The sequence below is a fragment of the Podarcis tiliguerta genome (genome assembly GCF_965153285.1).
Source record: "Podarcis tiliguerta genome assembly, chromosome: 14".
NCBI lineage: Eukaryota > Metazoa > Chordata > Lepidosauria > Squamata > Lacertidae > Podarcis > Podarcis tiliguerta.
This window is the reverse complement of record NC_139547.1, coordinates 50,669,548-50,694,804: the sequence shown is the minus strand read 5'-3', so window position 1 is coordinate 50,694,804 and position 25,257 is coordinate 50,669,548. Positions and strand designations below refer to the sequence as shown.

Genomic DNA, 25,257 nt, shown 5'->3' with positions numbered 1-25,257 from the left:
TTACTCATTTTGTGAGCGAGTTTTATTTGGGTGCCTGACCTAGGCTGTAGTCTAACTGGGGAGAGCCGTAGCCCAGTGCAGAGAGCATCATTCTTGCAAGCAGAAGGCCCCAGAGCTAATTCCACAGTCAACACTAGAACCTTTAGAAGAGGATTGGACCAATTTGTGGTGGAGAGGGCTATCCACAATGGCTGTGCTGGAAGGCAGCAAGGCTTCTGAAAGACAGGTGCTGGAAGCCACAGGAGGAGACTGTGGCTCTTGGGCTCAGGCCATGCTTGCGGGTTGGTGCTGACCTTGAAAGCCCTAAACGGCCTTGGTCCAGTATATCTGAAGGAGCGTCTCCACCCCTATCATTCTACCTTGACACTGAGGTCCAGCACTGAGGGCCTTCTGGTGGTTCCCTCACCGCGAGAAGCCAAGTTACAGGGAACCAGGCAGAGGGCCTTCTCAGTAGTGGTGCCCTCCCTGTGGAACACCCTCCCACCAGATGTCAAAGACAACAACAACTACCAGACTTTTAGAAGACATCTGAAGTCAGCCCTGTTTATGTGGGATGTAAAACACAGGAGCAGTCAATGACAACATTCCTAGAGTGTACATGTTAGAACATGGGGAGGGATGTCTGTCTAGCAAGCAGGTAAACTTCCTGGGGACGGACTCCCTCTGCATGTGACCAGAGGTGGGTGTGGCCTCACCTGTGCAGGTAAATGATAAAAGCACAGGACAGGCAGCCACTCTCTCTCTGCCATCTTCCTTCGATGAGGAAACATCTAAGGATGCTCTCTTGGCTCCCAGCCAAGAGAGGAGATAAGGACTATCTTGCTACAAGATAGATTCTGAATGTATGTAACCTTTTTAAAGCTGTCTGCCAGATGGCAGGGTATAAATAATAAATTATTATTCTTATCTGGTTGGCCACTGTGAGAACAGGATGCTGGACTGGACGGCCCATTGGCCTGATCCAGCTGCAGGCTCCTCTCATGCTCTTAAAGGATTGAAGAGGGGAAACTCTTTCGGACAGCTGTTTCTGGTTGCAATGCTGGGCTGCATGGATGCTGCAAGGCAACATTCCTCCATCCTAGTGTCCTCTAGCTGCTTTGAACTCCCACCACCCCGACGTATTCCCCAGGTTGGAGAAGCTGGCATAAGGGATCTTCACACGTTTGCAAGCTAATTGAGATATGACAGACCCGGCTGGAGGCATTTCCCTAGGCGCCCCTCACCGAAATCCAGCGGAGCTTTGGAAAAGCATTGCCACACTCCCCCCATTTGATTCTGCAAAAGAAACTAGCTGGCGACTCGTGCTCCTTGGAGGATCAAGATGTGGCTTCTGCTCTTCCAGTGCAAGCATAAACAGGTTTACTCAGGAGCAAGCCCCACTGAGTGCAATGGGGCCTGCTCCCTAGCAAGTGTGTTGAAGGTTTCAGGCTTAGCATCATTCAAACCCCCAAAACTCTTGGTAAGCTGGCTTCCAAACCATGGGCATAGGCCAGGAATTTGGGGGGGGGGCAGGCTTCATATTAGGTGGCAAGAACCTGCTAATTTAAGTTTTTTTTATTGATTTACATGGGGCAGCTGCCCCCTTGCCTCTCCTTGGTTACGCCCAGGGTCCAAATTCAAAATGCATCCACATCTTAGCAATTTAAGCAGCTTATAGCAAGGGGGACGTTATCGATCCAGCCCACTGCTGTCTATACTGAATGACAGATGCTATCCAAGGTTGTCAGAAGGGTCACTCCAAGCCCTACCTGGAGATGCCAAAGATTGACAGACACCTGCATGCCTTCTGCATTCAAAGCTGGCCCTCCCAAAAAACTCTTCTTGAAAGAACTTACTATCTTAGCCGCAGAAAGCAAGGTTTGGAACATGCACAGACAAGCCATCCAGTCTGAGCTCGACAAAAACTTTTGTTTTTTAAAAAACAAACTTTAATTGGTAATAAAACAAACCCTTCCTCGCCAACCTGTTCCCTTGCTCTGCAAAGGCAACAGCCAGCAAGTAACGAGCCTCAAAATCAATTGGACCAACCTGGCTGCGGTGCTTTCAAAAGGGAGGACTGAGTTATAAAGGTACAAAGCTGCTCGACCAAAGGAAACACTTGGAAACCTGTGTGCAATTGTGCCTGAAGTCTGAAAGGTACACGCAGTGCCTCTAGACTTGAGCTTGGTAGTCAAACGCTGCTTACGCACGGCTCTGTGCATCGAAAGGAGACGTCAGGAACTCTCACTGCGCACAAGTACAAAATCCAGTCATGTCGTTTGCAGATCCACCCTGAAACTTCTCAGTATCTGCGCGGAATAGTTTGTTCATTAGAAATTGCAAGCTTTTGGCAGTATGGGCTCCCGAAGACTTTATTAATTGTGTGGTGCTGGCTTAAAATGCGACGCAGTTTCCTTATTTCAAGGCGGATCCACCTTTTTACATAGGGTTTGACTGAGTTTTGCATTTTAAACCGGGGGTGGGGAGCCAGTGCCCCCCCCCAAAAGCTGGACTCCCGACTACCATAAGATTCAGCCAGCATGGCCAGTGGTGAGAGATGATGGGAGTTGCAGTCTGGCAACATCTGGAGGGCCACAACTTCCTCACCTGACTTTGGTGATGTTCTGCAAATCAACAATGATACGCTTGTCATAATCTCGTCAGCCGCTCCTAGCTTGGGCATCTCTTGATTTTCTTGTGTGAGTTTTAGCTCCGCTTTGATTCCCGCCCCCCCACTTCTCAGATTTGCACCAGAGCTGTCTTCCTCCAGATGGGTTTCATACTAATCCCTACATGACGGTGCCCGTTGAGCAGAAAGGCATGTTTTTTTTTGCAAAGTGGCCTTTTAAGTTTTTGGGGTCAGGGGAGGGTCGGCAGGGTCTAGCCCTCCCCAAGGATCAATTCCGTTTTGGAAAGCCGTCAGTAGCAATCTGCTTCATTATCTTCCATATTCCCTGCAGCGGAGAGGATATCCTGCAAGAGCGACTGGGGGCTCTTTTCCAGGTGATCGCTGCTCCTGTCTAAAGATCTCTGCAAACCCTCCAGGTCCGTCGCCTCTAAGAAAAGGATCAGGCACTCTGGATCCTGGGGAATCCTTTTAGCCGACTCTCCAACAGGAAGGATCAGTTCTTCCCTCTGTTTCTCCTCCCGCTGCTGAGATGTGCTGCCCAGTTCCAAGCTGCTCTCCTCCAGGCGACTGTCTTTGCAAATCTTGGATTTCACGGCTAAAAGGATCTCGCAGGCTTTCAGCGCCACTGGCCTGTCGCAGTCATACAAGGCTCCAAAGAGGAACTCAAAGAGCTTCACTCGGCAAAACGCCTCCAGCAATTTGAGGCGACGGGCAGCCTGGCTGGCAAGTGAAGAGTCAGCGGCATACGGGCAGTCGGAGAGCCCAAGCCGGCCAGACATTTGGGCAGCAAAAACCTTGGCCAGTTCCAAGCCGCTGACCTTGACTTCCCAGTCCAAGTCTCTGTCCACGGCTTGGATCGCTCTGGAAACAAACTGCTCAGGGTCAGCCACGACTTCCGGGTGGCCGTCCCGTAGCCAGTCAATGAAGACGCGGATCACAGCTCTGCGGGGGAACCCTTCGGAGTCAGCGGACAGGATTTCCTGCAAGCGAGCCCCAACGCCGGCCTTAAAGACAAGGAGAAGAGATGGGGGGGATCTGAACACTGTTTGCAAGCTATGCTAGGTGGGGGGAGAAACCCACATCGTGTTAACTCCTGCGGCACCAGGGAAACATGGTGCGCATTCTTCCCCTACCAAAGCAAACCCATTCTCCTTATACAAGTTAGAAGTTAGATTAGCCTCAACCAGAGCCAGGGCCTTTTCAACACTGGCTCATGAGACCAGGGCCCTGCAGGATCTGATTTCTTTCTGCAGGGCCTGTAAGACAGAGTTGTTCCGCCTGGCTTGGAGTCAGTTTGATTTCCTTCCCCTCTTTCTTTTTCCCTTTCTCCTCCTGTGATAGAACTCCTATTTGGGGACTTCCCTGGCTTTTTTCTGGTCCATGTAGGACCAGTCTGGATAGTTAGCCTTGGTGAAGATTCGACGTTTTCATCGCTAAAAAAGTTTTTGATTTCAGTTTCCATTGAAATGAGGCTGCATTTAAATGGTTTAATATTTTAATGTTGTATTTTAATCTTGTTTTTTAAGTTGTATTTCAATCAATTTGTTTTTATATCGGTTGTTAGCCGCCCTGAGCCCGGTCTTGGCTGGGGAAGGCGGGGTATAAATAAAAATTATTATTATTATTACAGCCAAATCCATTCTCCTTATACAGCCAAAATCACCACACCACAAAGTCTGCAGAAATACAAAGAAGTATTTGCAGGGTATGTGGAACCCTAAAGTTGTGGGGCGGGGCCCAAACAGCTCAGTGAGGACTGAGTGTGATGAGTGGCCATTTCATGTTGGCTGATTGGGGGGAGGGGGTGAAGAGAAAACCAGAGGGACGAGAGAATGGAGTGTTCTGGCAAAGGCCATGGAACGCTGAACTGGAGTACTGCACCCTGCAAGGTTTCATACACGTGGCAGGGATGCTTTAAGTTGACATTCCTGCACTGCAGGGGGTTGGTCTAGATGACCCTCAGGAGTCCCTTCCAGCTCTAAGATTCTGTGATTCTAAAAGCACTTTGAACAGAGCCCAGAAACTCAAGAACTAACCATTGCAGTTGGCGTAAGATTGGTGCGATGAGCTCCGATCGCTGCACACCTACCGACCTCCTAGCAGCCGGGTTTTGTTTCAATATCCTATCTATTGCTTCATAGTACCGTCATACCTTGGAAGTTGAACAGCCTAGTTCTCCAACGTTTTGGCTCCTGAACGATCAAAACCTGGAAGTGACTGTTCTGGTTTTTGAACATTCTTTCAGAAGCTGAACGTCCGGCGGGGCTTCCGATTGGCTGCAGGAGCTTCCTGCAGCCAATCAGAAGCTGCACTTTGGTTTTCAAACGTTCTGGAAGTCAGGTGGACTTCCTGGACAGATTCCGTTCGACTTCTAAGATATGACTGTATTTCTAGGCTGCCCTTTCAGGGGAAACCCACCCAAAGCACCCCCCCCCCCCGTAAACAGAGCTGTAGTCTTCCGGTCTGAATGAGCCCCCCCTGCCTTGCCGCGTGAAAAGGCAGGGACAAAAACGTGCTCATCAAAGAGGACTGTACCTCTTTGTTGCTGCCATTGTTCTCTGAGCCGGGCTTCTTTGAGTCAGTGTTAGCAAGCAACGAAAACTGCCCCAAGGCTTCCACCGCACTGGCTCGCACGTAGCTCTCTGGGTCGGCCAGGAGGCCCTCTGCCAGCGGCAGGACTTCCGAAGAGAGAAGCTCTTGCCAGAACCACTCCTGCCCTGTGTAGAGATGAAAGCAAAAGGGGGGGGGGAATAAACAGGGCCTGATCCCATCAGCCCTCTGTCCCTACCATTAAAGCAAATGCCTGGCCCCAGACAGATCTTGCCAAGAGCACGCAGGCTTCCTGGGAAGACTCACAGTCTCCAGACTGGCCTCCGCAGCGCACAGAGGTCATAATTTGCTCCATCAGATGTACTGGTGCCTGGAATCCTGAACAGGGAAGCGCTCCACGCTGCAACATTTTGTCACAGTTGCTTCGGGTTTGCAGTTAAAGTCACCAATCTGAATTGTTTTAAAACAGGGCGACAAAGTCACGGGGGAATAAAGCTGTATGTGGTTTGTACGCCTCTGGTTGCCAGATGCTGAGAATCACAAGCAAGGAGAGGGTTCTTTTACTCATTACTTACAAGCTGACCGATTGAGAGAAAATAATACTGGACTCAATGGGCCTTTTGCCTGGTCCAGAAGCCAGACTCCCCTTATGTTGTCATTGCAAAGCTCAAAGGCCGGGGTGGCGGCAGGTGTGCAGCCAGGAATCCTTTTTGCTGAGACATTCCTGGCAAGGAAGTGTCAGCCAACCGGGAGCTCATGGGCAGAAAAAGCCCCCAACCAGAAGCTCATGAAGTGGGAAAGCCCCCACTTTCCCCCTATCCTCTCCTTCTCCACCCCCAATCAAGGCATGCATTTTATTTACTGACTCCGTTTATAATTCACCCAATAAGTGAAGTTGTCTGGGTGACGTACTGGTTAAAAGAAATTAAAAACACAGCTCCACTAAAACACCCTTTCCGTAGCAGCACACACAAAACACATGAAACTGAAACCCTTATCTTAGCAGATAGCAACATGGCTCCTGAAATATTTTTTATAATACAGGGAGCCATGAAAACAATTTTCCCAGAGCTTTTAGGGGGAAAAACACACCTCCGTTCTAAAACTGCAGTGAATGCAAGGATGAATGAAGCCTTCCAGCTGTTTTGGACTACAACTCCCATCATGCCCACCCAGCCTGACCACCACACGTGACATGAAGTGTAGAGCAGAAGAGCAGGGCCAGCCCAAAATGCCCCGGCGAGTCACAAGGAAAGGCCTGGCAGACCAGGTTGGGCCAGCAGTCCTCTCCTGTCAGGGCCGTCTTTAGCATACGCACTGCCAAGGTGCAAAGATACACCCAGCGCCCCCAAATTTAGTTAATTTCGCAAGCAGGGTGCCGTTGAGAATGACAAGCGCCATCGTTGAGTCTGAGAAGCGCTGCCGTTGTGAATGAGAAGCGCCACTGCTGGCACGGCGCATATTTGGTAAATGAGCGCACAAAGTTGAAAGTCCTTTAGTGAAACAGTAGGCATACATTTCGGTAATACCTAGGTACCGTATTTTTTGCTCTATAAGACTCACTTTTCCCCTCCTAAAAAGTAAGGGGAAATGTGTGTGTGTCTTATGGGGCGAATGCAGGCTGCACAGCTATCACAGAAGCCAGAACAGCAAGAGGGGGTTGCTGCTTTCACTGCGCAGCGATCCCTCTTGCTGTTCTGGTTTCTGAGATTCAGAATATTTTTTTCTTGTTTTCCTCCTACAAAAACTAGGTGTGTCTTGTGGTCTGGTGCATCTTATAGAGCGAAAAATATGGTATATATGTATTTTGTTTTTCTAGCTCAATCAAAATTATTTATTATTTTGTAACAGGTAGATAGTTAAGAGCTTAGGTGGCTTCAGCGGTGGGCAAATGGTGCCCCCTAGAATTCGGCACCTGGGTGCCCCGCACCCCTTGAACCCCTGGGTAAAGACGGCCCTGTCTCCTGTTTTACCTCATCAAGCCCATTGATGGTTGTGGACTCTCCTTCCTTGGCGGTTTCTAAGGAGAGGCTGGATGGCTGTCTGTCACGGATGCTTTAGCTGAGATTCCCGCATTGAAGCGGGTTGGGCCAGAGGATGCTCAGGGTCCCTGCCACTCACTCTATGCTTCTAAGGCGGACTGCTCCTTCGTCACTCAGCTGTGCTCCGTGCCTACAGGTTCTGCCTTCCCTGCACTTACCTCTCAGGCTCTTCATCGCTTGTGTGAGATGCTCCAGGGCCGAGTCACGCACTTCCCAGCTGGGGCTGTGCATGCGCTTCTGCAAGACGGGCAGCATGTCTGCTCCAAGGGGGTGGGAGACAGAGAGGGCGTCACAGACAGAACTGTTGCAGCTTATGAAACAATGTCAAGTCTGCCAAGCTTTACACATTGCGAGTAAAGTCCCATTGAACTTAATGGGGGTCACTTCTTTTCCCCCCTTTTTAGTTTTTAATTTTATTTTGACAAAGTTATAATCATAAATAAATAAGAATAAAAATGTGCTCCCCGCCACGAGACCATTCCAATGTAACTACCCAACCTCCCAAAATTTCAACACCTCTTGCTATAGTTTGACCCCCTTTCCGTTTTAACAGTACAAATTCTACAAACACCTTCCGTATCTCCTCAAAATCATTTCTCCTGCATGTTCCACATCTTACCTTAATGGCACATGTCAATTTATCATTAATAGCTATACCCCACACCTCTTTATACCGTTCTTCCATTTTATATTCTGCTTGCCCCTTCCACTTCCTAGCTATAACTCATGCAGCTGTCAATAAATGAGTGAGCAAGTCCTTCATAGCCTATATACCTTCCACCCCATTGTAAATTGATTATAATGCTGCCTCTGGACTTTCGGTCAGCTTTAACCCAGTGACTTCTGTTACCTGGGGGTCACTTCTGAGTAGGACGGCACTGTAAGTTACAACCCCATCTGCATCTGGGGGCGAAAACAAGTGAAAGTCCCCAGGCCACACCGAACTCTTTGAAGGAAGATCACAAATGAAGGGAAACAGTGTGGTGTTTCTTTACAGCAGGTTCATGCTCTGGGTTTGAGATTCCCCACCCCTGCCATAAATAAGAATCTCATAAGAGCCCTGCAGGATCAGGCCTGTGGCCCATCTAGTCCTGCATCATGTTCTCTTGGTGGTCAACCAGACACGTGTCGGAAACCCGCAAGCAGGACTTGAGCGCAAAAGCCCTTTCCCTGCCTGCGATTTCCGCCGACTGGGATTCAGAAGCCTTGACTGTGGAGGCAGCCCAGAGCCATCTCTCCCTTCAATAATTTGTCTACTCTTCTCGGTCCAGTATATCTGAAGGAGCGTCTCCACCCCCATCGTTCTACCTGGACACTGAGGTCCAGCGCCAAGGGCCTTCTGGCGGTTCCCTCACTGCGAGATGTGAGGTTACAGGGAACCAGGCAGAGGGCCTTCTCGGTAATGGCGCCTGCCCTGTGGAATGCCCTGTCATCAGATGTCAAAGAGAACAAAAACTATCTGACTTTTAGAAGACATCTGAAGGCAGCCCTGTTTAGGGAAGCTTTTAATATCTAACCATTACTGTATTTTAATATTTTGTTGAAAGCCACCCAGAGTGGCTGGGGAAGCCCAGCCAGATGGGCGGGGTATTAATAAAAAAATATTATTATTATTATTATTATTAAAGCTACTTGGGTTGGTGACCATCACTGCTTCCTGTGGGGGTGGAGTGAGTACTTTAACTTCGTGCTGGGCAAAGAAGTACAGGGGTACCTCGGTTTAAGAACAGCCCTGTTTACGAACAATTTGGTTTACAAACTCCGCAAAACCGGAAGTAGTGTCCCAGTTTGCGAACTTTACCGCAGTCTAAGAACAGAATCCGAACGGTGAAAGGGCACTGGCAGCAGGAGGCCTCGTTAGGGAAAGTGCACCTCGGTTTATGAACAGTTTCGGTTTAAGAACGGACTTCCGGAACGGATTAAGTTCGTAAACTGAGGTACCACTGTAATTTCTTTTCTCAGTCCTCGTTCTTCCAGCACTCAGATTCACCGGATGTCCTGTACACTGGCTGTAATGCTCCCGAGGCCAGAAACAGGCTTGCAAATTTACCTCTGAGAAACTGTTTGTGCCGCTGGAAGTCGCCGGCAGAGTCAGATGCTTCCGAGGTGCTTGGAAGCCACTTCAGCGTTGCTTGGAATGCCTTTTTCAAAACCTGAAAAAGGGGAATGCAGTGAAAGAAACCCCCCAGGATGACCAACATCCTGGTACTTTTACTCTGGCCATCCCCAAATCACTCCTTTTGCAACCAAGAACCAATGTGGTGTAGCGGTTGGAGGGTCTGGCTGCTACCTGGGAGCCCAGGGCTCAAATCCCCTGCTAAGCCGTCATGAAGCTGCCTGGTTGGCCTTGGGGGGCGCAGTCGCTGCCTCTCTATCTAGCCTCCCTCACAGGGTTGCTGTGGGGATTAACCAAGGAGGGAGTGAAAAACGTTCCCCACCTTGAGCTCCTACTTCTGACTCAAGAATCTATACTTACAGCAGGGCTGCTATCTGGACTCTTCAGGTACACAAGGAGGATGTCAAAGATTTGTTCCATGACTTCGTCAGAAACTGAAGCTAAAACACACAGAGAAGGACAGTTGGGAGTTATTTTATTTACTTATATATTTACTTTGCATTTTATATACAGTGGTACTTCGGGTTAAGTACTTAATTCGTTCCGGAGGTCCGTTCTTAACCTGAAACTGTTCTTAACCTGAGGTACCACTTTAGCTAATGGGGCCTTCTGCTGCCGCTGCGCCGCCGCTGCACGATTTCTGTTCTTATCCTGAAGCAAAGTTCTTAACCCGAGGTACTATTTCTGGGTTAGCAGAGTCTGTAACCTGAAGCGTATGTAACCAGAAGCGTATGTAACCCGAGGTATCACTGTACTGCCCTTTAACCAAAGATCCCAGGGTGGTGTACAGTCATACCCCGGGTTACAGACTCTTCAGGTTGCAATTTTTCAGGTTACGGACCCACCGAAACCCAGGAGTACCGGAATGGGTTACTTCCGGGTTTCGTGCATGCGCAGAAGCGCCGGGTCGCAACCTGCAAATGCGCAGATGCGCTGCTGTGGGTTGCGAGTGCTGCAGGTTGCGAACATGCATCCTTCACGGATCACGTTCGCAACCCGAGTGTCCACTGTACAACACTAAGGAAAAAAATATATAATCAGGAACTAAACGGAACTCTGGAACTCACTGTGGCTGTTACAAATATGAATATGTGTATCTATTTTAAAGGGAAGGGTGGTTCAAACGAGGGGGGGTCCTAGAATTGCCCCCCACCATAAAAAATGCAACTAATTTTGCAACCTGTTGTATGTGTGTTACAAGCTTCAAACGTCTCAGGGGCTGCCGCATGGAAGATGGAGCCAGCTTGTTTTCTGCTGCTCCACAGCCAAGCACCCAAACCAATAGCTTCAAGTTACAGGAAAAGGAAATTCAAATAAATATTAGAAAGAACTTTCCTGACAGTAAAAGCTGTTTGACAGTAGAAAAGACTCTCTGGAGGTGGTGGGTGTGGGAATGTTCAGGGAGGCAGGAGAGGATATATTGTTTATTAATATCCTTCCTAACTTGCACTAGTAAGTTATATAACTTAGCAGAGTTTTAACAGTCCCCTTTGAACACTGGTTGCAGGCTTGTTTAAGCTTCTCAGTATAGATTCCTGGTAAGATCCCTTATTTCCCTCTTAAAAGAATAAACGTGCCACAATCTTGTGTTAAGTATATAAAAGTAGTTTACTCATATTCTTTTCACAGTTGGATCCCCGAAGGCAGATTTAGTTACAAAGATATATACATGTGGATCTATCCCATATGGGGGGTTAATCCCAGTGACGGAAGACTGGCAATCACTGCAGTTCAGATGACGAAAGGAAGATGGAGAATGAGTGAGAAGGGCTGTGAGCCTTGTCCTTTTGTTACCTGCACAGGTAAGGTCATGCCCACCTCTCGTCACATGCCAGAGGAAGTATGCTCCAGTCCAGGAGGAAACAGGAAGTTCTGACTGGCTGGACCAAACATCCCCCTGCATGTCCACTCTAGGAAAACAAGGAATGTTGTATTTGACTGCTCCTTCCTTCCTTGGAGGTTTTTAAGCAGAGGTAGGATGGCCATCTGTCAGGAAGGCTTTTGTTGAGATTCCTGCATTGCAGGGGGTTGGACTAAATAACCAATGGGGACCCCTCCAACTCTACAATCCTGTGAGAAGCTGGAAGGGACCATCAAAGGAGCCCTCGTTCTTCCCTTGCCTCCCAGGAGGTTTCTTGCAGGGCTACGGTCACCCTGGAATCGACAGGGAACACCGAGATAGCAAGGGAGGGGGGAGAAACCATTGACCCGCTGCTGGTGAGGCTTGCTGACCTCCCAGTAAAGCAAAAATTCAATCTGTTCCTGTTAGGCAAAGACCACAAGACGACCCGGATTGTCGCCAGATTCTGCGCACAGATCTGTAGGCGCAGACCATCCCCCGATTCAATCTAGTTTGTTAAGAAAATTCCCAAACCCGGATCCACGGGCGACTTTGGGTCATTTCTCTAAGGCTGTCTATTTTAAAGTTTTTTATGTGTTTATATGCCCATCACACTTTTAAACTTAAAATCCATTGTTGTACATTGTTTTAAATGTTTGTTTTTGCTATTGGGATTGTAGTTCCATTTCTCAAGCTGGTCTCTGACCGTAATAAATTTCATGTACTTACTTGCCCAGTGAGACAGAGCTCCCAGGAGGCCCAGTGCTGCCCGCTGAACTCGGAAGCAGCCGACCAAGAAGTTGCCGATCTTAGCTGCCAGAGGGGAGACCGGAATGGCGAGGCCAATGCAGAACTGCAGCACAGTCACCACGGACTGGAGCAAAGGCTTGTGGGGAAACTCCACTGCCAGAGAGGCCTGGTGAAGAAAAGGGATAAATGCAATCTCAGCCAATTTGCTAGAGGTGTCTTATACACAGGCTTCTGGGTATGCTGCAGCCCCACTGCACAGGGGCAAAATTTGGTAAGGAAGCCAGAGTTCAGCATCTCAAGAGTTTCAGCTCAATACTGCACAAGGATGGTACATTTAAAGCCTGGAGAGCTGATTTTTCCTCCACTCTTTGATAGGAAAGGCTGCCAGCGTGGCTTACAAATATTAATAATAAGAGAGTCCCTGCCCACTCGGCTTATAATGTAAACGATGCAGCACAAAAGGAAAGAGAGAAGAGGAGGAAAGAGGAAAATGAGTGAGTGCAGGCACCAGTTCTTAAAAGTTCTTGTAATGCCCTTTTCCCTATAAAAAGCTCAGGGGGAAGGAGGAGCCAAAGGAGGTTGGGTCTTTGCTTATCTAGATCTTACCACATACTGGACTTCCTCCAGATGAGCCAGAGTCTGGCACAGGAAACTGACACACGAGGCCCTGGAGGACAGAAGAGACTCCACAGAGGCAGATTCAGGCGGCAAACCTGGAAGTGGAGAAAGGGAAGCCGGAGGACACCAATAGAGCAAAAGGCTTCTCTGAAATGGCTAGTAAAAGCAGCCTTTCCCAACCTGGTGCCCACCAGATATTCTGGACTACAACTCCTAACAGCTCCAGCTAGAGAAGCCTGGCTGGGGCTGATGGGAGTTGTAGTGTAAAGCAGTTGTAGGGCACCAGGACGGCAGAGGTTAATTTTTGTCCAGTGCACTCCCAAACAGAAGGGGGCGGAATCCAAGTGGGACATTCCAGGAAGGCCTGTTGTTCTTTGGATCTGGGCCCAGGCGAAGTATTTCAGGGCCTGTTAACTGTACTTTGCTCCCTTAACCCACCCATCCCGCTTAATGCAATATGTGCACATAAGAAACTAGGAAGAGCCTACTGAATCAGGCCTATGGCCCCCCTAATTCTGTACCCACAGTGGCCATGCAGATGCCCCCAAGGGAAGCCCAAAAGCAGGCCCCAAACAGAAGAGCCCTCTCCCCTCCTGTGGCTTCCAGCAATTGGTATTCAGAAGCAATTGCTGCCTCCTAACGCGGAGGCAGAGCCGAGCCACTGTGGCTGGTAGCACTGAGCTCTGAGGCTGCATCCTAACTCAGCAACGCACCTGGGAATTCTAAGGATGGAGAAGCGCCTCTCAAGACACAGCCCATTGGCTGCAGCAAAAGGCCCAGACCTTGCACCTGGATTGCCTGTGGGCTTGAAGGAGGAGAAGGAGCAGGTTAGGTCTCTCTTGCATCCGCAGCAAGGCAGCATCTCTGTGGTTTTAATGTAGGTTATGATACGATAATCTTTATTGCCATTGTCCCATACAGAACAACGAAATTGAAAAAATCTACACCAGACATTCAAAAACCCGCAAGCCTGCTATCCCAGCCTGGTTAGCCCCCTAAAAACTCTGATACCCCATAACTAAATACAATATACTCCCATAGAGACTACCTTACACTGCGTTAAAAAACCAAAATCGCATTTGGATAGAAACTGTTTCGCAGGCAGCTAGTCCTAGTCTTTATCACCCTGTACCTTCTTCCAGAAGGCAGAAGCTGAAAGAGATAATTTCCGGGGTGCGCACTATCCTGCGCTATCTCTGCAGCTTTCTTATGACACCTGGAAGCATAGATTTGATCCAAGGTGGGAAGAGTGCACCCAATTATTCTCTCTGCAGTCTTTACAACCCTGGACAGAATTGCTTTTTCCCTGACCGTGAAGCTCCCAAACCACACACACAGACCATAAGTTAATACACTCTCAAAAGTACAATGGTAAAATGCCATCAACAGGTCCTTGGAGAGATTATTTTACCGGATGATTCTTAGAAAATATAACCTCTCCTGTGCTCTCTTCATCAGGTCTTTGCTGTTTTCTCCCCAGGTGAGGTCATCTCTCAACTCCATTCCCAGAAATCGAAACACCGAGACCTGTTCCACACACCTCCCCTCAAAGCTTTATTCCATATATTAATGCAAATGCTTGCACCAACGCAATAGTCTCGCCTTCCCCAGCCAGGTGTTTGGGGTATCAGCCCCGCTTGCAGCTGCAATTTGTGAGGGGGGAGAGGGTGGGAGGGCAGGAGAGGCAAGAACAGCGAGGAACGTGCAGCTCTCCCCTGTGCTTGGGGCACAATCCTTTGCCATTTTAGTCAGAAGTAGGTTCCATTGCTTTCAATGGGTCTTACTCCTCGGCGAAAGGTACACAGGGCTGCAGCCTTAGACTTCGTTGCAGCTGCGGGTGAAAGCTAGGAGGTTAAGCATGGCTTCATAGAAAAGGCCGGCTTGAGGAGGGATTCTGGTGACTGGGAGTGGCCGCCGAGACCATCATCATCATTTTTAATTTGTATACCATCTTTCTATCTTACAATACTCAAGGTGGTTTACAAGCTGAAAAAACAAAAAAATGTACCAATACATCTTATAACAATCTAATGCAATACAAAAATGTGATAATAAAACATAACGCCGGTCCTGAAAGACCTACACTGGCTCCCAGTACGTTTCCAAGCACAATTCAAAGTGTTGGTGCTGACCTTTAAAGCCCTAAACGGCCTCGGCCCAGTATGCCTGAAGGAGCGTCTCCACCCCCGTCGTTCAGCCCAGACACTGAGGTCCAGTGCCAAGGGCCTTCTGGTGGTTCCCTCCCTGCAAGAAGTGAGGTTACAGGGAACCAGGCAGAGGGCCTTCTCGGTGGTGGCTCCTGCCCTGTGGAACACCCTCCCTTCAGAGGTCAAGGAAATAAACAAGTATTTGACTTTTAGAAGACAACTGAAGGCAGCCCTGTTTAGGGAAGTTTTTAATGTTTGATGTTTTATCATGTTTTTAATCTTCTGTTGGGAGCCGCCCAGAGTGGCTGGGGAAACCCAGCCAGATGGGCAGGGTATAAATAATAAATATTGTTATCATTTTATCTGTTAAAGGAAAACAAGGTCGAACAAAATACTTAATGGTTTGGGCTTTAATATTGAAGGGAACAAATCCCTACCAGGCTTCAAGTTTCAGGAGTCCCAAGGCCAGAGGACCCGACTGAGTGAGGCTCAAGGTCTTCAGAGCAAGTGCCACCAGCTTCCAGAGGCTGCATTCGGGGCAGCTGAACGCAGGAGACCTACAGGAGGGGGGAAGATGCATTAATGCGAGTGCATAACCTTTAGATATGTATTTGTTGTTGCCAGCAGTCTGTCTCAAGAGACCATGGCGTGTGCCTCTGGGGGTGAAATCAAACTGCTGGAGAATCGCAGCGCCTGCTGTGGCTACAGAAACCTGGAACTCATAACTTTTGCCTCCCGTGCTGTTTTTGCTGCGTTAGCAGCAATGAAGTGGCCTCTCTAGGCACAATCTTGGGCAGTGTGTCTGGAGGTCATAGAATAATAGGGTTGGAAGAGACCACAAGGGCCCTCGAGTCCAACCCCCTGCCAAGCAGGAAACACCATCAGAGCACTCCTGACATATGGTTGTCAAGCCTCTACTTAAAGACCTCCAAAGAAGGAGACTCCACCACACTCCTTGGCAGCAAATTCCACTGTCGAACAGCTCTTACTGTCAGGAAGTTCTTCCTAATGTTTAGGTGGAATCTTCTTTCTTGTAGTTTGGATCCATTGCTCCGTGTCCGCTTCTCTGGAGCAGCAGAAAACAACCTTTCTCCCTCCTCTATTTGACATCCTTTTATATATTTGAACATGGCTATCCTATCACCCCTTAACCTCCTCTTCTCCAGGCTAAACATGCCCAGCTCCCTTAGCCGTTCCTCATAAGGCATCGTTTCCAGGCCTTTGACCATTTTGGTTGCCCTCCTCTGGACACGTTCCAGTTTGTCAGTGTCCTTCTTGAACTGTGGTGCCCAGAACTGGACACAGTACTCCAGGTGAGGTCTGACCAGAGCAGAATACAGTGGCACTATTGCTTTCCTTGATCCTGGGCTGCCCAGGCGACAAGACCCGTCCCCCCAGCCAAGCCTCACTGATGTGGTCCAAGGGAAAGCAGAGCAAGATGTTTGGCACCAGCTTGGCTGCAGGAGTTGCAGGAAGGAGGAGTACAAGGCGCCATCCAACAGTCTTAGAGACTCCGCTCCTGATTTGTGTAGGGTTTACTCCTCAGCCTTTTCTTCTGCTAAAGATATCCCACAAGGTAGTGGAGATTTAAAATCCGAGTTTTCTTTCTCCTAGATGAGTGACCTTCCTGGGGGCGGGTGGGGCAGGTGGAGTTGTGGCAAATGAAGGCCTCTCCCCAAGCCACCCTACTTCATAACTTCCTCGCTCCAGAGCACTTTTGCCTGGCTGGGTGGGATGTGTCCCTGACCTCTGATGATGCCTCTTGCTTGCTTGGATGCAGGATAGAGAGCCGTGTGTGAGTGTGTCCAGAAACTGGCCTACTCTATAAAGGTAAAATTGACACCTGCTGCCCCACCCACTTTTGCTCTGGCCCCGCCCACCACTAGCTTGTTGGTCCCAGAAGGTTGTCCCAAAGGGATGGGAAAGGTTCTCTGGAGGAATGACCGTCAGGTGTGGAGCACACTTCCACCCGCAGACAAGCCACAGCTGTCTGAACCTCATACCCCCTATCTAACCTTTGCTCTCTTAGTGGTCTGCTGTGCCCTGTCTGTGACCTTTGTCTCCTTCGTTATACATTGTTCAAGGGGGAAATGACACGGTGGAAACAGGTGCCAAAATAACTTTGTACCCCTCCCCCACGATCGCATGATTGGAAGACGTGTAAAGGGCACATCCAAAATGTATCTGACTGGTTTTGCATATTGTGCTAATAAAAAGAGCCTCGGCAGAGCTAGCTGGCAGCTTGCTTGTGCACAGCTCACCTGCATGACCAACTCCCGCCTCATGCCTTCACTTCAGTTCTCCACTATAGGTTCCCACCAATTAGCAGCATCTCCCGGGGGTTTCTGGTCAGTGGTCTGGAAATGTTGGAGACTGAACTCTGGAGCTTCTTTTGGCAATGCAGCTGCTGGACCACGGGTCTTCCTCTTCCCCAATGGCTCCCAATTCTACTCCAAGCATAGCTCAAACTATTGATTTTAACCTTGGAAGACCTCTTTGAAATAGATCAAGGTTGGGGAACTGGTGGCTCTCCAGCCATGGCTGGATTACAACTCCTATCTTCCCTGACCACTGGCCATTCTGGCTGGGGGCTGATGGAAGCTGGAGTCCATCAATCTCTGGAGAACCACAGAGTTCTCCATCCTTCGCCTCCCCTCACATTAATGAAAGCCGCTGTGCAGGCGCCTACCTTGCCATGCTGAGGAACAGATCCACCAGCTGGTGCCCAACTTGGAGCGGCTCCTCTATCAGGAGGGACTCCACCGTTCCCGCGATCCGCGACCAGAGCAGTTCAGTCCAGGCGTCCTGGTTGTGCTCAAACAACGTCGTCAGCAGCTGCAAGGCATGCTTGGCCCGGGAGGCCGAGTGGGATTTGAGGGACTCTTCGACGCGAGCAACTATCATTCGAGTGCAAGCCGGCCAATCGCAGTCCATCGAGCTGAGGAGGCGAGACGGTTCGGACTGAACGGAGAAGATGAGCACGCGAGCGAGAAGGCGGTTGGCTCCTGACGCAACAAACAGGCTCGGGTCTCCTTGGAGAGCGAAAATCACATCTAGGGAACCTGGTGTTGAGGGAGACAGAGAGAGAAGGGTGAAGAATAATTTTGTAATAAGGTGCCCCCTGTCCATGATGAGAAGTGGCTTGAGCACTGGGCTAGGACCAGAGGGGAGGGTTCAAATCCCACACGCAGCCATGAAACTCACTGGGTGACTTTGGGTGAGTCACTCTCAGCCCAGCCTATCTCACAAGGTTGTTGTAAGGATTAAACAGGGAAGAAGATAACCATGTACACCTCCTTGAGGGAAAAGGTGGGATATCAATGTGATAAACAAAACAAAAAAAGAGAAGAAGAAGGAGAATACTACAGTGGTGCCTCGCAAGACGAAATTAATTTGTTTTGCGAGTTTTTTCGTCTTGTGAATTTTTCATCTTGCAAAGCACGGTTTCCCATAGGAAATGCATTGACGGTTTCCCATAGGAATGCATTGACGGTTTTAAGAAAAAGGCGCAAGACGTTTTCGTCTTGCGAAGCAAGCCCATAGGGAAATTCGTCTTGCGAAGCAACTCAAAAAACAAAAAACTATTTCGTCTTGCGAGTTTTTCATCTTGCGAGGCATTCGTCTTGCAAGGTACCACTGTATAAGAGTTTGGATTTGATATCCCGCTTTATCACTACCCAAAGGAGTCTCAAAGCGGCCCACAATCTCCTTTCCCTTCCTCCCCCACAACAAACACTCTGTGAGGTGAGTGGGGCTGAGAGACTTCAGAAAAGCGTGACTAGCCCAAGGTCACCCAGCAGCTGCATGTGGAGGAGCGAGGAATTGAACCCGGTTCACGTGATTACGAGTCCACCGCTCTTAACCACTACACCATGCTGGCTCCCATCCAGCATTTTCATCTGGGTGATGCTTCCCTTGTGCATGTGGGTGGTGCTGTTTTGGCTACGTAAGCAACAGGACTCACATCGGAAAGGGAGAAAGCGAAAAAGGGCAGCTTCCATCTGTTCAGCAGCGCTTCTCCAATCGCTAGTGAGCTCCATAACCCAACAAATGACCCTCCTAGCCATAAGGGGCAGCAGACATTACAAAAGAATGCCGACCCAGAAAACAAGTGGCCCAAGGAAGGCTGGGGAGATCAGAGTGCTGCAGCACGAGGCCCAAGACAAAGGTCCATCTCTTTCTCATTGTTACAAGCCAGACATCTGCTCTGGAATTATGAGGGTGATGATTTACATGTCAGAGCCATCAGGGCACATGATGCTTCACAAAAGACAAGGCCTTGCCCCTAGGAGCTTACAAACCAACAGAGGAGAAACAACAGAGGAAGGGGAGCCCAGGCAGCAGGGGGAGACGGAGTGGGAGAAAGCCTGTGGCCCTCCAGATGTGGTTGGACTACAACTCCCAGCAGCCCCAGTGAGTGTGAGCAACTGTGGCGGATGATGGGAGATGTAGTCCTACAACATCTGGCTCCCCAACCCTGCAGGTTTGGGAGCTAAGATGTTCTCAACAGGATTCAAAGGACAGGTTAGCCAGGGGTTTTCAGTTTTAGGAGGTCCCACTGCCTTCCTTCAGGGGGGCGGCCACGATTCAGCAGCAGATCACCTCTCCAGTAAGACAGAGAGGGCCTTCTTCCAAAACCCTGGACAGATGCTGTTAGGCAGTGTAGAGAATACTAAGTTGGGTGGAGCAATGGCCAGACACAGATGCCTCTGGTGCCTCAGAGGCAGGCCCAGCTATGCTGTATAAATTTTGGCACTTACCAGAGTTGCACAAGAACTGGAAGGCGCTGTAGTGCTGCAGCATGCTGTAAACACCCTGCACCCAGCCGCTCCGGATGGACATGTCTTCCCACAATGCACTGCTCAAAGGCCCCGCTTCTCCAAAGGCACCAAAGACGACCTCTCCCTGCTGAAGCGAGAACAGAAGAAAGCGGGAGATTCTCACGGTCACTAACGTCCATTTATGCGCGGGGGGGGGGGATCCTGAAACACATGCAACCTAGCGCTGCTCTTTTGTGCTTTGTAGGTGGTTATAGTTTAAGGGTTGGACCGATGGGTCCGAAACCCTCAGCGAGTTAGGGGCTTCCCCTGCATGCAAAGACAGGCTCTGGTGGATGGAGCCGGCAAGACCAAGAGCGGGTCCAACGGTCAAGAAGGCAGTGGTGAATACAGCACAAGATATTATGGGCTGTCCCGTGAATCCGCTGGATGAAATAGAAGAAGAACGTTGAGGAAAATTATCAGGGATGATTCACACCCTGGCCGGCACTTTCTTGATCTCCTGCCCTCAAGCAGAAGATATAGAAGCATGATTAGTCACACCAACAGGGTAAAAAATAGCTTCTATCCATGGACTGTTAGGCTGCTGAATGAAAAGATGACAACAGGGCAACTGACCTTCGGGTTTGGTGGGTGTGCGTCAGTAAACGTGGGGAATTAAGACTAAAAGAGTTGAGTGGGGGGTGCTCGTGTAATCTCGCTGCATACAAGTTGTACAAGTGACAATAAAGTACAGTGGTGCCTCGCAAGACGAAAAGAATCCGTTCCGCGAGTCTCTTCGTCTTGCGGTTTTTTTCGTCTTGCGAAGCAAGCCCATTAGCGTAGTAGCGCTATTAGCGCTATAGCGGCTATTAAAGGCTTAAGGGATTAGCGGATTAGCTGCTAAAAGGCTATTAGCGGCTATTAAAGGCTTAAGGGATTAGCGGATTAGCTGCTAAAAGGCTATTAGCGGCTTAGATCAGCTGATAAGAGGCTTAGATCAGCTGTTAAGCGGCTTAGCGATCAGCTGTTAAGCAGCTTAGGGGCTTGGGGGAAAGGGGGGGGAGGGGGGAAAAAACCCCAGGAATCGCAAGACGTTTTCGTCTTGCGAAGCAAGCCCATAGCAAATTCGTTTTGCGAAGCACCTCCAAAACGGAAAACCCTTTCGTCTAGCGGGTTTTCCGTCTTGCGAGGCATTCGTCTTGCGGGGCACCACTGTATTTCAATTTCAATTTCTGCAGGTACTGTAGAAGGAAGTGTGGGGAAGATGGGGCTGGTCCACCTGGGAAGGGAGCCCACCCAGGGGAACTCAGGTCCAAACCCCCCACTGCCTTGCAGGGTATCTTCAGGGGGAAGAGAAGGAGTAAGCCCTACATAAATCTGGAGTTCCTAAAATGGCTGGGTGGCACCTTGTGTGCCTCCTTCCAGCAACTCCTGCAGCCAAGCTGGTGCTAAAGACTTCACTGACCTGCAGGTGTTGGAAACTACTTTCAGAGGCAGCAAATATCCCAGTGAGCCTCAGGACGAAGGAAAGGATGGTGGGATTTGGCTCCTCTTGTCTGAGCACAGCCAGGACCAGCTCCTTCAAACACGGGTTTTCCTCTAACAGCAACAGGCTGGATCCTGGGAGGGGGGGAAGAGGGGCCAGCAGGGAATGACCAGATGTTTAGTTAGAAGACAAAACTTATGTAGGGCAAAGCCTCTGCGCTCTACTCAGAATTAAGTCCTAGTGATGCAATAGGAAGCTGCCTTGCTCAGTCTTCTCTGCACTGACTCTCCGTATTTTAAGGCAGGGGATTGCCTTAGCCCTACCTGGAAACACAGTCTCAACCTGTTAAGAAATTTCACATGCCCCCAGCCCTTCACACCTTATACCCTCGGGAAGTGCTTCCTAACATTTAAAGCAAAATATCCTTTCTTGCTATTTGAACCAGCTGCTTCGAGTTCTCTGGAGCTGCAAATTTGCTCCAACAGGCTTCCCCAACCTGGTGCCCTCACTACATTTTATACGACAACCCCTGTCATCCCTGACAGTTGGCCATGCTGGCTGGAAACTGATGGGACTTGGAGTCCAACAACATCGTGGGCGGGTGGGCAGATTGCACCAGGCAGGGGAACACTGGTTTCACTTTCTGTCTTGCCAGAGTGGTGCATGCTCTGGTTATCTCCCGCTTGGACTACTGCAATGCGCTCTATGTGGGACTACCTTTGAAGGTGACTCAGAAACTGCAATTAATCCAGAATGCAGCAGCTAGACTGGTGACTTGAGAGTGGCTGCTGAGACCATATAACACCAGTCCTGAATGATCTTCTTTGGCTCCCAGTACATTTCCCAGCACAATTCAAAGTGTTGGTGCTGACCTTAAAAACGGCCTCAGTGCTGTATGCCTGAAGGAGCATCTCCACCCCCATCATTGTACCCGGACACTGAGGTCCAGCGCCGAGGGCCTTCTGGCGGTTCCCTCCCTGCGAGAAGTGAGGTTACAGGGAACCAGGCAGAGGCCCTTCTCGGTAGTAGTGCCTGCCCTGTGGAATGCCCTCCTATCAGATATCAAGGCAATAAACAACTATTTTACTTTTAAAAGACATGTGAAGGCGGCCCTGTTTAGGGAAGTTTTTTATTTCTGACGCTGTATTGTTTTTTATATTCTGTTGGAAGCAGCCCAGAGTGGCTGGGGAAACCCAGCCAGATGGGCAGGGTATAAATATATTATTATTATTATTATTATTATTATTATTATTATTATTTCGGCTATCACCTTTTTATTATCTCTTTTCTAGGTTAGATATTTGTTAGTGTTGAATTAGGACCTGCGAGACCAGAGTTCAAACCCCCCCTCAGCCATGAATTTCACTGGATGACCTGCTTCTCAGCCTAACCTTCCTCACAGGGTTGTTGTGGGGCTTAAATGAAGGGGGGAGGGGAGAGAAAACCACATATGCCACCTCGAGCTCCTTAGAGAATCATAGAATCATAGAATCATAGAGTTGGAAGAGACCACAAGGGCCATCGAGTCCAACCCCCTGCCAAGCAGGAAACACCATCAGAGCACTCCTGACATATGGTTGTCAAGCCTCTGCTTAAAGACCTCCAAAGAAGGAGACTCCACCACACTCCTTGGCAGCAAATTCCACTGTCGAACAGCTCTTACTGTCAGGAAGTTCTTCCTAATGTTTAGGTGGAATCTTCTTTCTTGTAGTTTGGATCCATTGCTCCGTGTCCGCTTCTCTGGAGCAGCAGAAAACAACCTTTCTCCCTCCTCTATGTGACATCCTTTTATATATTTGAACGTGGCTATCATATCACCCCTTAACCTCCTCTTCTCCAGGCTAAACGTGCCCAGCTCCCTTAGCCGTTCCTCATAAGGCATCGTTTCCAGGCCTTTGACCATTTTGGTTGCCCTCCTCTGGACACGTTCCAGTTTGTCAGTGTCCTTCTTGAACTGTGGTGTGAACTGAGTGAACTGAGAGAAAGGTAGGATATAAATGCAATAAATCAACAAACAAACTATTTCTATACCACTTAACGCCAAAATCACAAGCTCCAGATAGAGATCCTGTGGCCCGCCAGATGTTCTTGGCCTTCAGCCTCCATCAGCCACAGAACACATAATGAATAGTAGATGGTCACTCATCCTCTGTTTAAAAACTTCTAAGGCAGGACATTCCACCACCTTCCAAGTTGATGAGATATGGAGGGCCACATGGTCTCAAGGCCCCTTGTTTTGTTTTTTTCAAGAGGTGGGTTCCTCTCCACACGTGTGTGACACTTTAGAGAAGCCTTACAAAACATCTAACCATGGAACTTACCAGTGTTAATCAGCATCTTAAACCAATCCAGCAACTTTTCCAAACAAGTGTCATCCGAAAGGGGGTGCCTTGGATCTGCCAGAATCGTACATACTGAAGGCAGAAGCTGAGAGCACTTTCTATCCATGGCGAGTCTCAGTTCTTCCGTTCTGTTTTTTCCTCATGAAAGAGTGTAAGAAGGCAGCAGAACCTACAACGCAGGAAAAACATGTTGTTTTTGAAGAGGAAACTAAACAGGAACATGGGATCTTGCATTTAAATTGAGCTGTACTCAAATGACAGCGAAGTGACCTGGTTTTCACCCACTCTCACTTAGGATCGGACCCAAAGCTACTGTTTTTGAGGGCTACGGAGGGGGACTTGACTAAAACTGGGGAGCATCAGGGGGTGGGACTCACGGGTTCCTTTAAGTCCCCCTCCTTTCCTGCTCCGCGATCAAAGCATTGCAGCTCAGTGCTGTACCTGCTTACTCGGAAGTAAGGCAGCAGCAGCAACGAGTTCAGCTTGAGTTTATTATCAAGTACAGTAAGTGCACCTCTCGGGGTCCCCTAGGTATCCAGCTCTCCGCACGCACAGCTCGGCCGGCGCGATCAGTGTTTACTCAGAAGTAAGTGCCGCCGATTTCCACAGAACTAGCCTCCCCAACAGTTTGTGCGCCTATCACTTCTGCTTTAATTGGGAATAAGCCACAGGAATCTCTGGAGAGTTCACCAAGCAAGCATGCAAACGCCGCGATCCTGGAGGGGAACCCCGCTGTACACAACGGGACTTGCTCTCCGAGCAAACGTGGCTTGGATCGGGTTGCAATGAAATCCCCGCGCGCTGCTATCGCAAACACCTTACCTGCCCCGTTTCCCTTCCGAGCGCTACTGGGCATGCTCAGTTCATCTTCGGCGGTGAGCATGCTCAGTAGCGCAAGCGAAGCCTCCCGCATTCCTGCCTTGCCAGCACTTGGCCTGAGATTCTCCAGGCTCGCTAGCCAAAGCATCTGTGGAGAGCAAGGAGAGCCTTTTGCCGAGGCGCGACTGCAGGGCATGGGTTGCACCAGAGGGATCTGGCGGAATCGGGTCAGAGAGGTTTATAAAGAGAGAATTACTCCAACCTCCAGATGTTTTGGACTACGTCTCCCATCAGCCCCTGCGACTATGCCCATAAGGCCTGTGGTAGCTTGCTGGGGCTGATGGGAGTCGTAGTCCAAAACGTCTGGAGGGAACCAAGTTGTGGAAGACAAGATGGCCAAACTTGGCTCTCCAGCTGTTTTGGGACTACAACTCCCATCATCCCTAGCTAACAGGACCAGTGGTCAGGGATGATGGGAATAGTAGTCCCAAAAACAGCTGGAGAGCCAAGTTTGGCCATCACTGACATATAAGCTAAACAAGCTATAGCTTAGGGCCCCACTCTCTTGGCGGCCCCCCAAAAAATAAAGGGAAAAAACCTGGGTGTACATTTCCAAAATATAAGATAAAAAACAAATAAAATAAAACCTACATACAGCAAAAGTGTTTTGTGTTGTGTAGGCTCCTTTCTGTTATGTGCAAATGGCTTGAGATACCTATTAGGTCCATAAATTACCATATAGCATATATTCAACACAAAAAACAGTGACCATTTGTTGTTGACAATGGACAGCTGGACATATAAAGGGCCCCATTACCTTCAGTAGCTGAGGGCCTCATCAAACCTAAATCCGGCCCTGGTTACATGCACATGATTCCAGCTACAAAAGCTGAGGCTGTCAAACATATTCTCAGGCTGGAGTATTGTTTGGGGGATGGGGTTGAGAGAGTGGTTGCTGTTATTGATATTATTGTTGTATCTTTAGTTTTAGATCTTATTATTTAAGTGGAAATTGTTTCCATTTGGTTGTGTCCTTTTTGATGTGTTTGATTTATTGTTTATGGCTTCTGTTACGTTTGTAATTCTGCAAATCTTGTCATGTTGTAAGCCGCCTTGAGCATAGTTTCAACTATGGAAAGGCGGCATACAAATAAAAAGATGATGATGATTTATTTATTT

The 25,257-nt window shown here is 49.0% G+C and overlaps 2 protein-coding genes across 5 annotated transcripts in view; one reads left to right on the top strand and one right to left on the bottom strand.

The window, feature by feature from the left end:
- The window catches only part of CARD11 (caspase recruitment domain family member 11), a 324,316-nt gene that overhangs the window by 193,564 nt on the left and 105,495 nt on the right, over window positions 1-25,257 (top strand). The window lies entirely within an intron of this gene.
- BRAT1 (BRCA1 associated ATM activator 1) lies at window positions 1,906-24,198 on the bottom strand. 4 transcript variants are annotated; one of them, XM_083413483.1, is made up of 14 exons: window positions 24,082-24,198; window positions 23,239-23,428; window positions 20,897-21,051; window positions 19,432-19,579; window positions 17,361-17,733; window positions 15,109-15,228; window positions 13,238-13,329; window positions 12,513-12,619; window positions 11,886-12,072; window positions 9,677-9,756; window positions 9,251-9,353; window positions 7,359-7,457; window positions 5,144-5,325; window positions 1,906-3,612 (listed from the first exon to the last, which is right to left on the bottom strand). In XM_083413483.1, exons 2-14 carry the CDS (start codon window positions 23,363-23,365, stop codon window positions 2,899-2,901), a joined length of 2,487 nt encoding a protein of 828 aa, XP_083269609.1. In that variant the 5' UTR covers window positions 23,366-23,428; window positions 24,082-24,198; the 3' UTR covers window positions 1,906-2,898. The 4 variants fall into 4 exon arrangements, with proteins under 4 accessions (XP_083269609.1, XP_083269607.1, XP_083269608.1 ...); XM_083413481.1 differs by having other exon boundaries at window positions 23,774-24,088; XM_083413482.1 differs by lacking the exon at window positions 24,082-24,198 and adding an exon at window positions 23,701-24,075.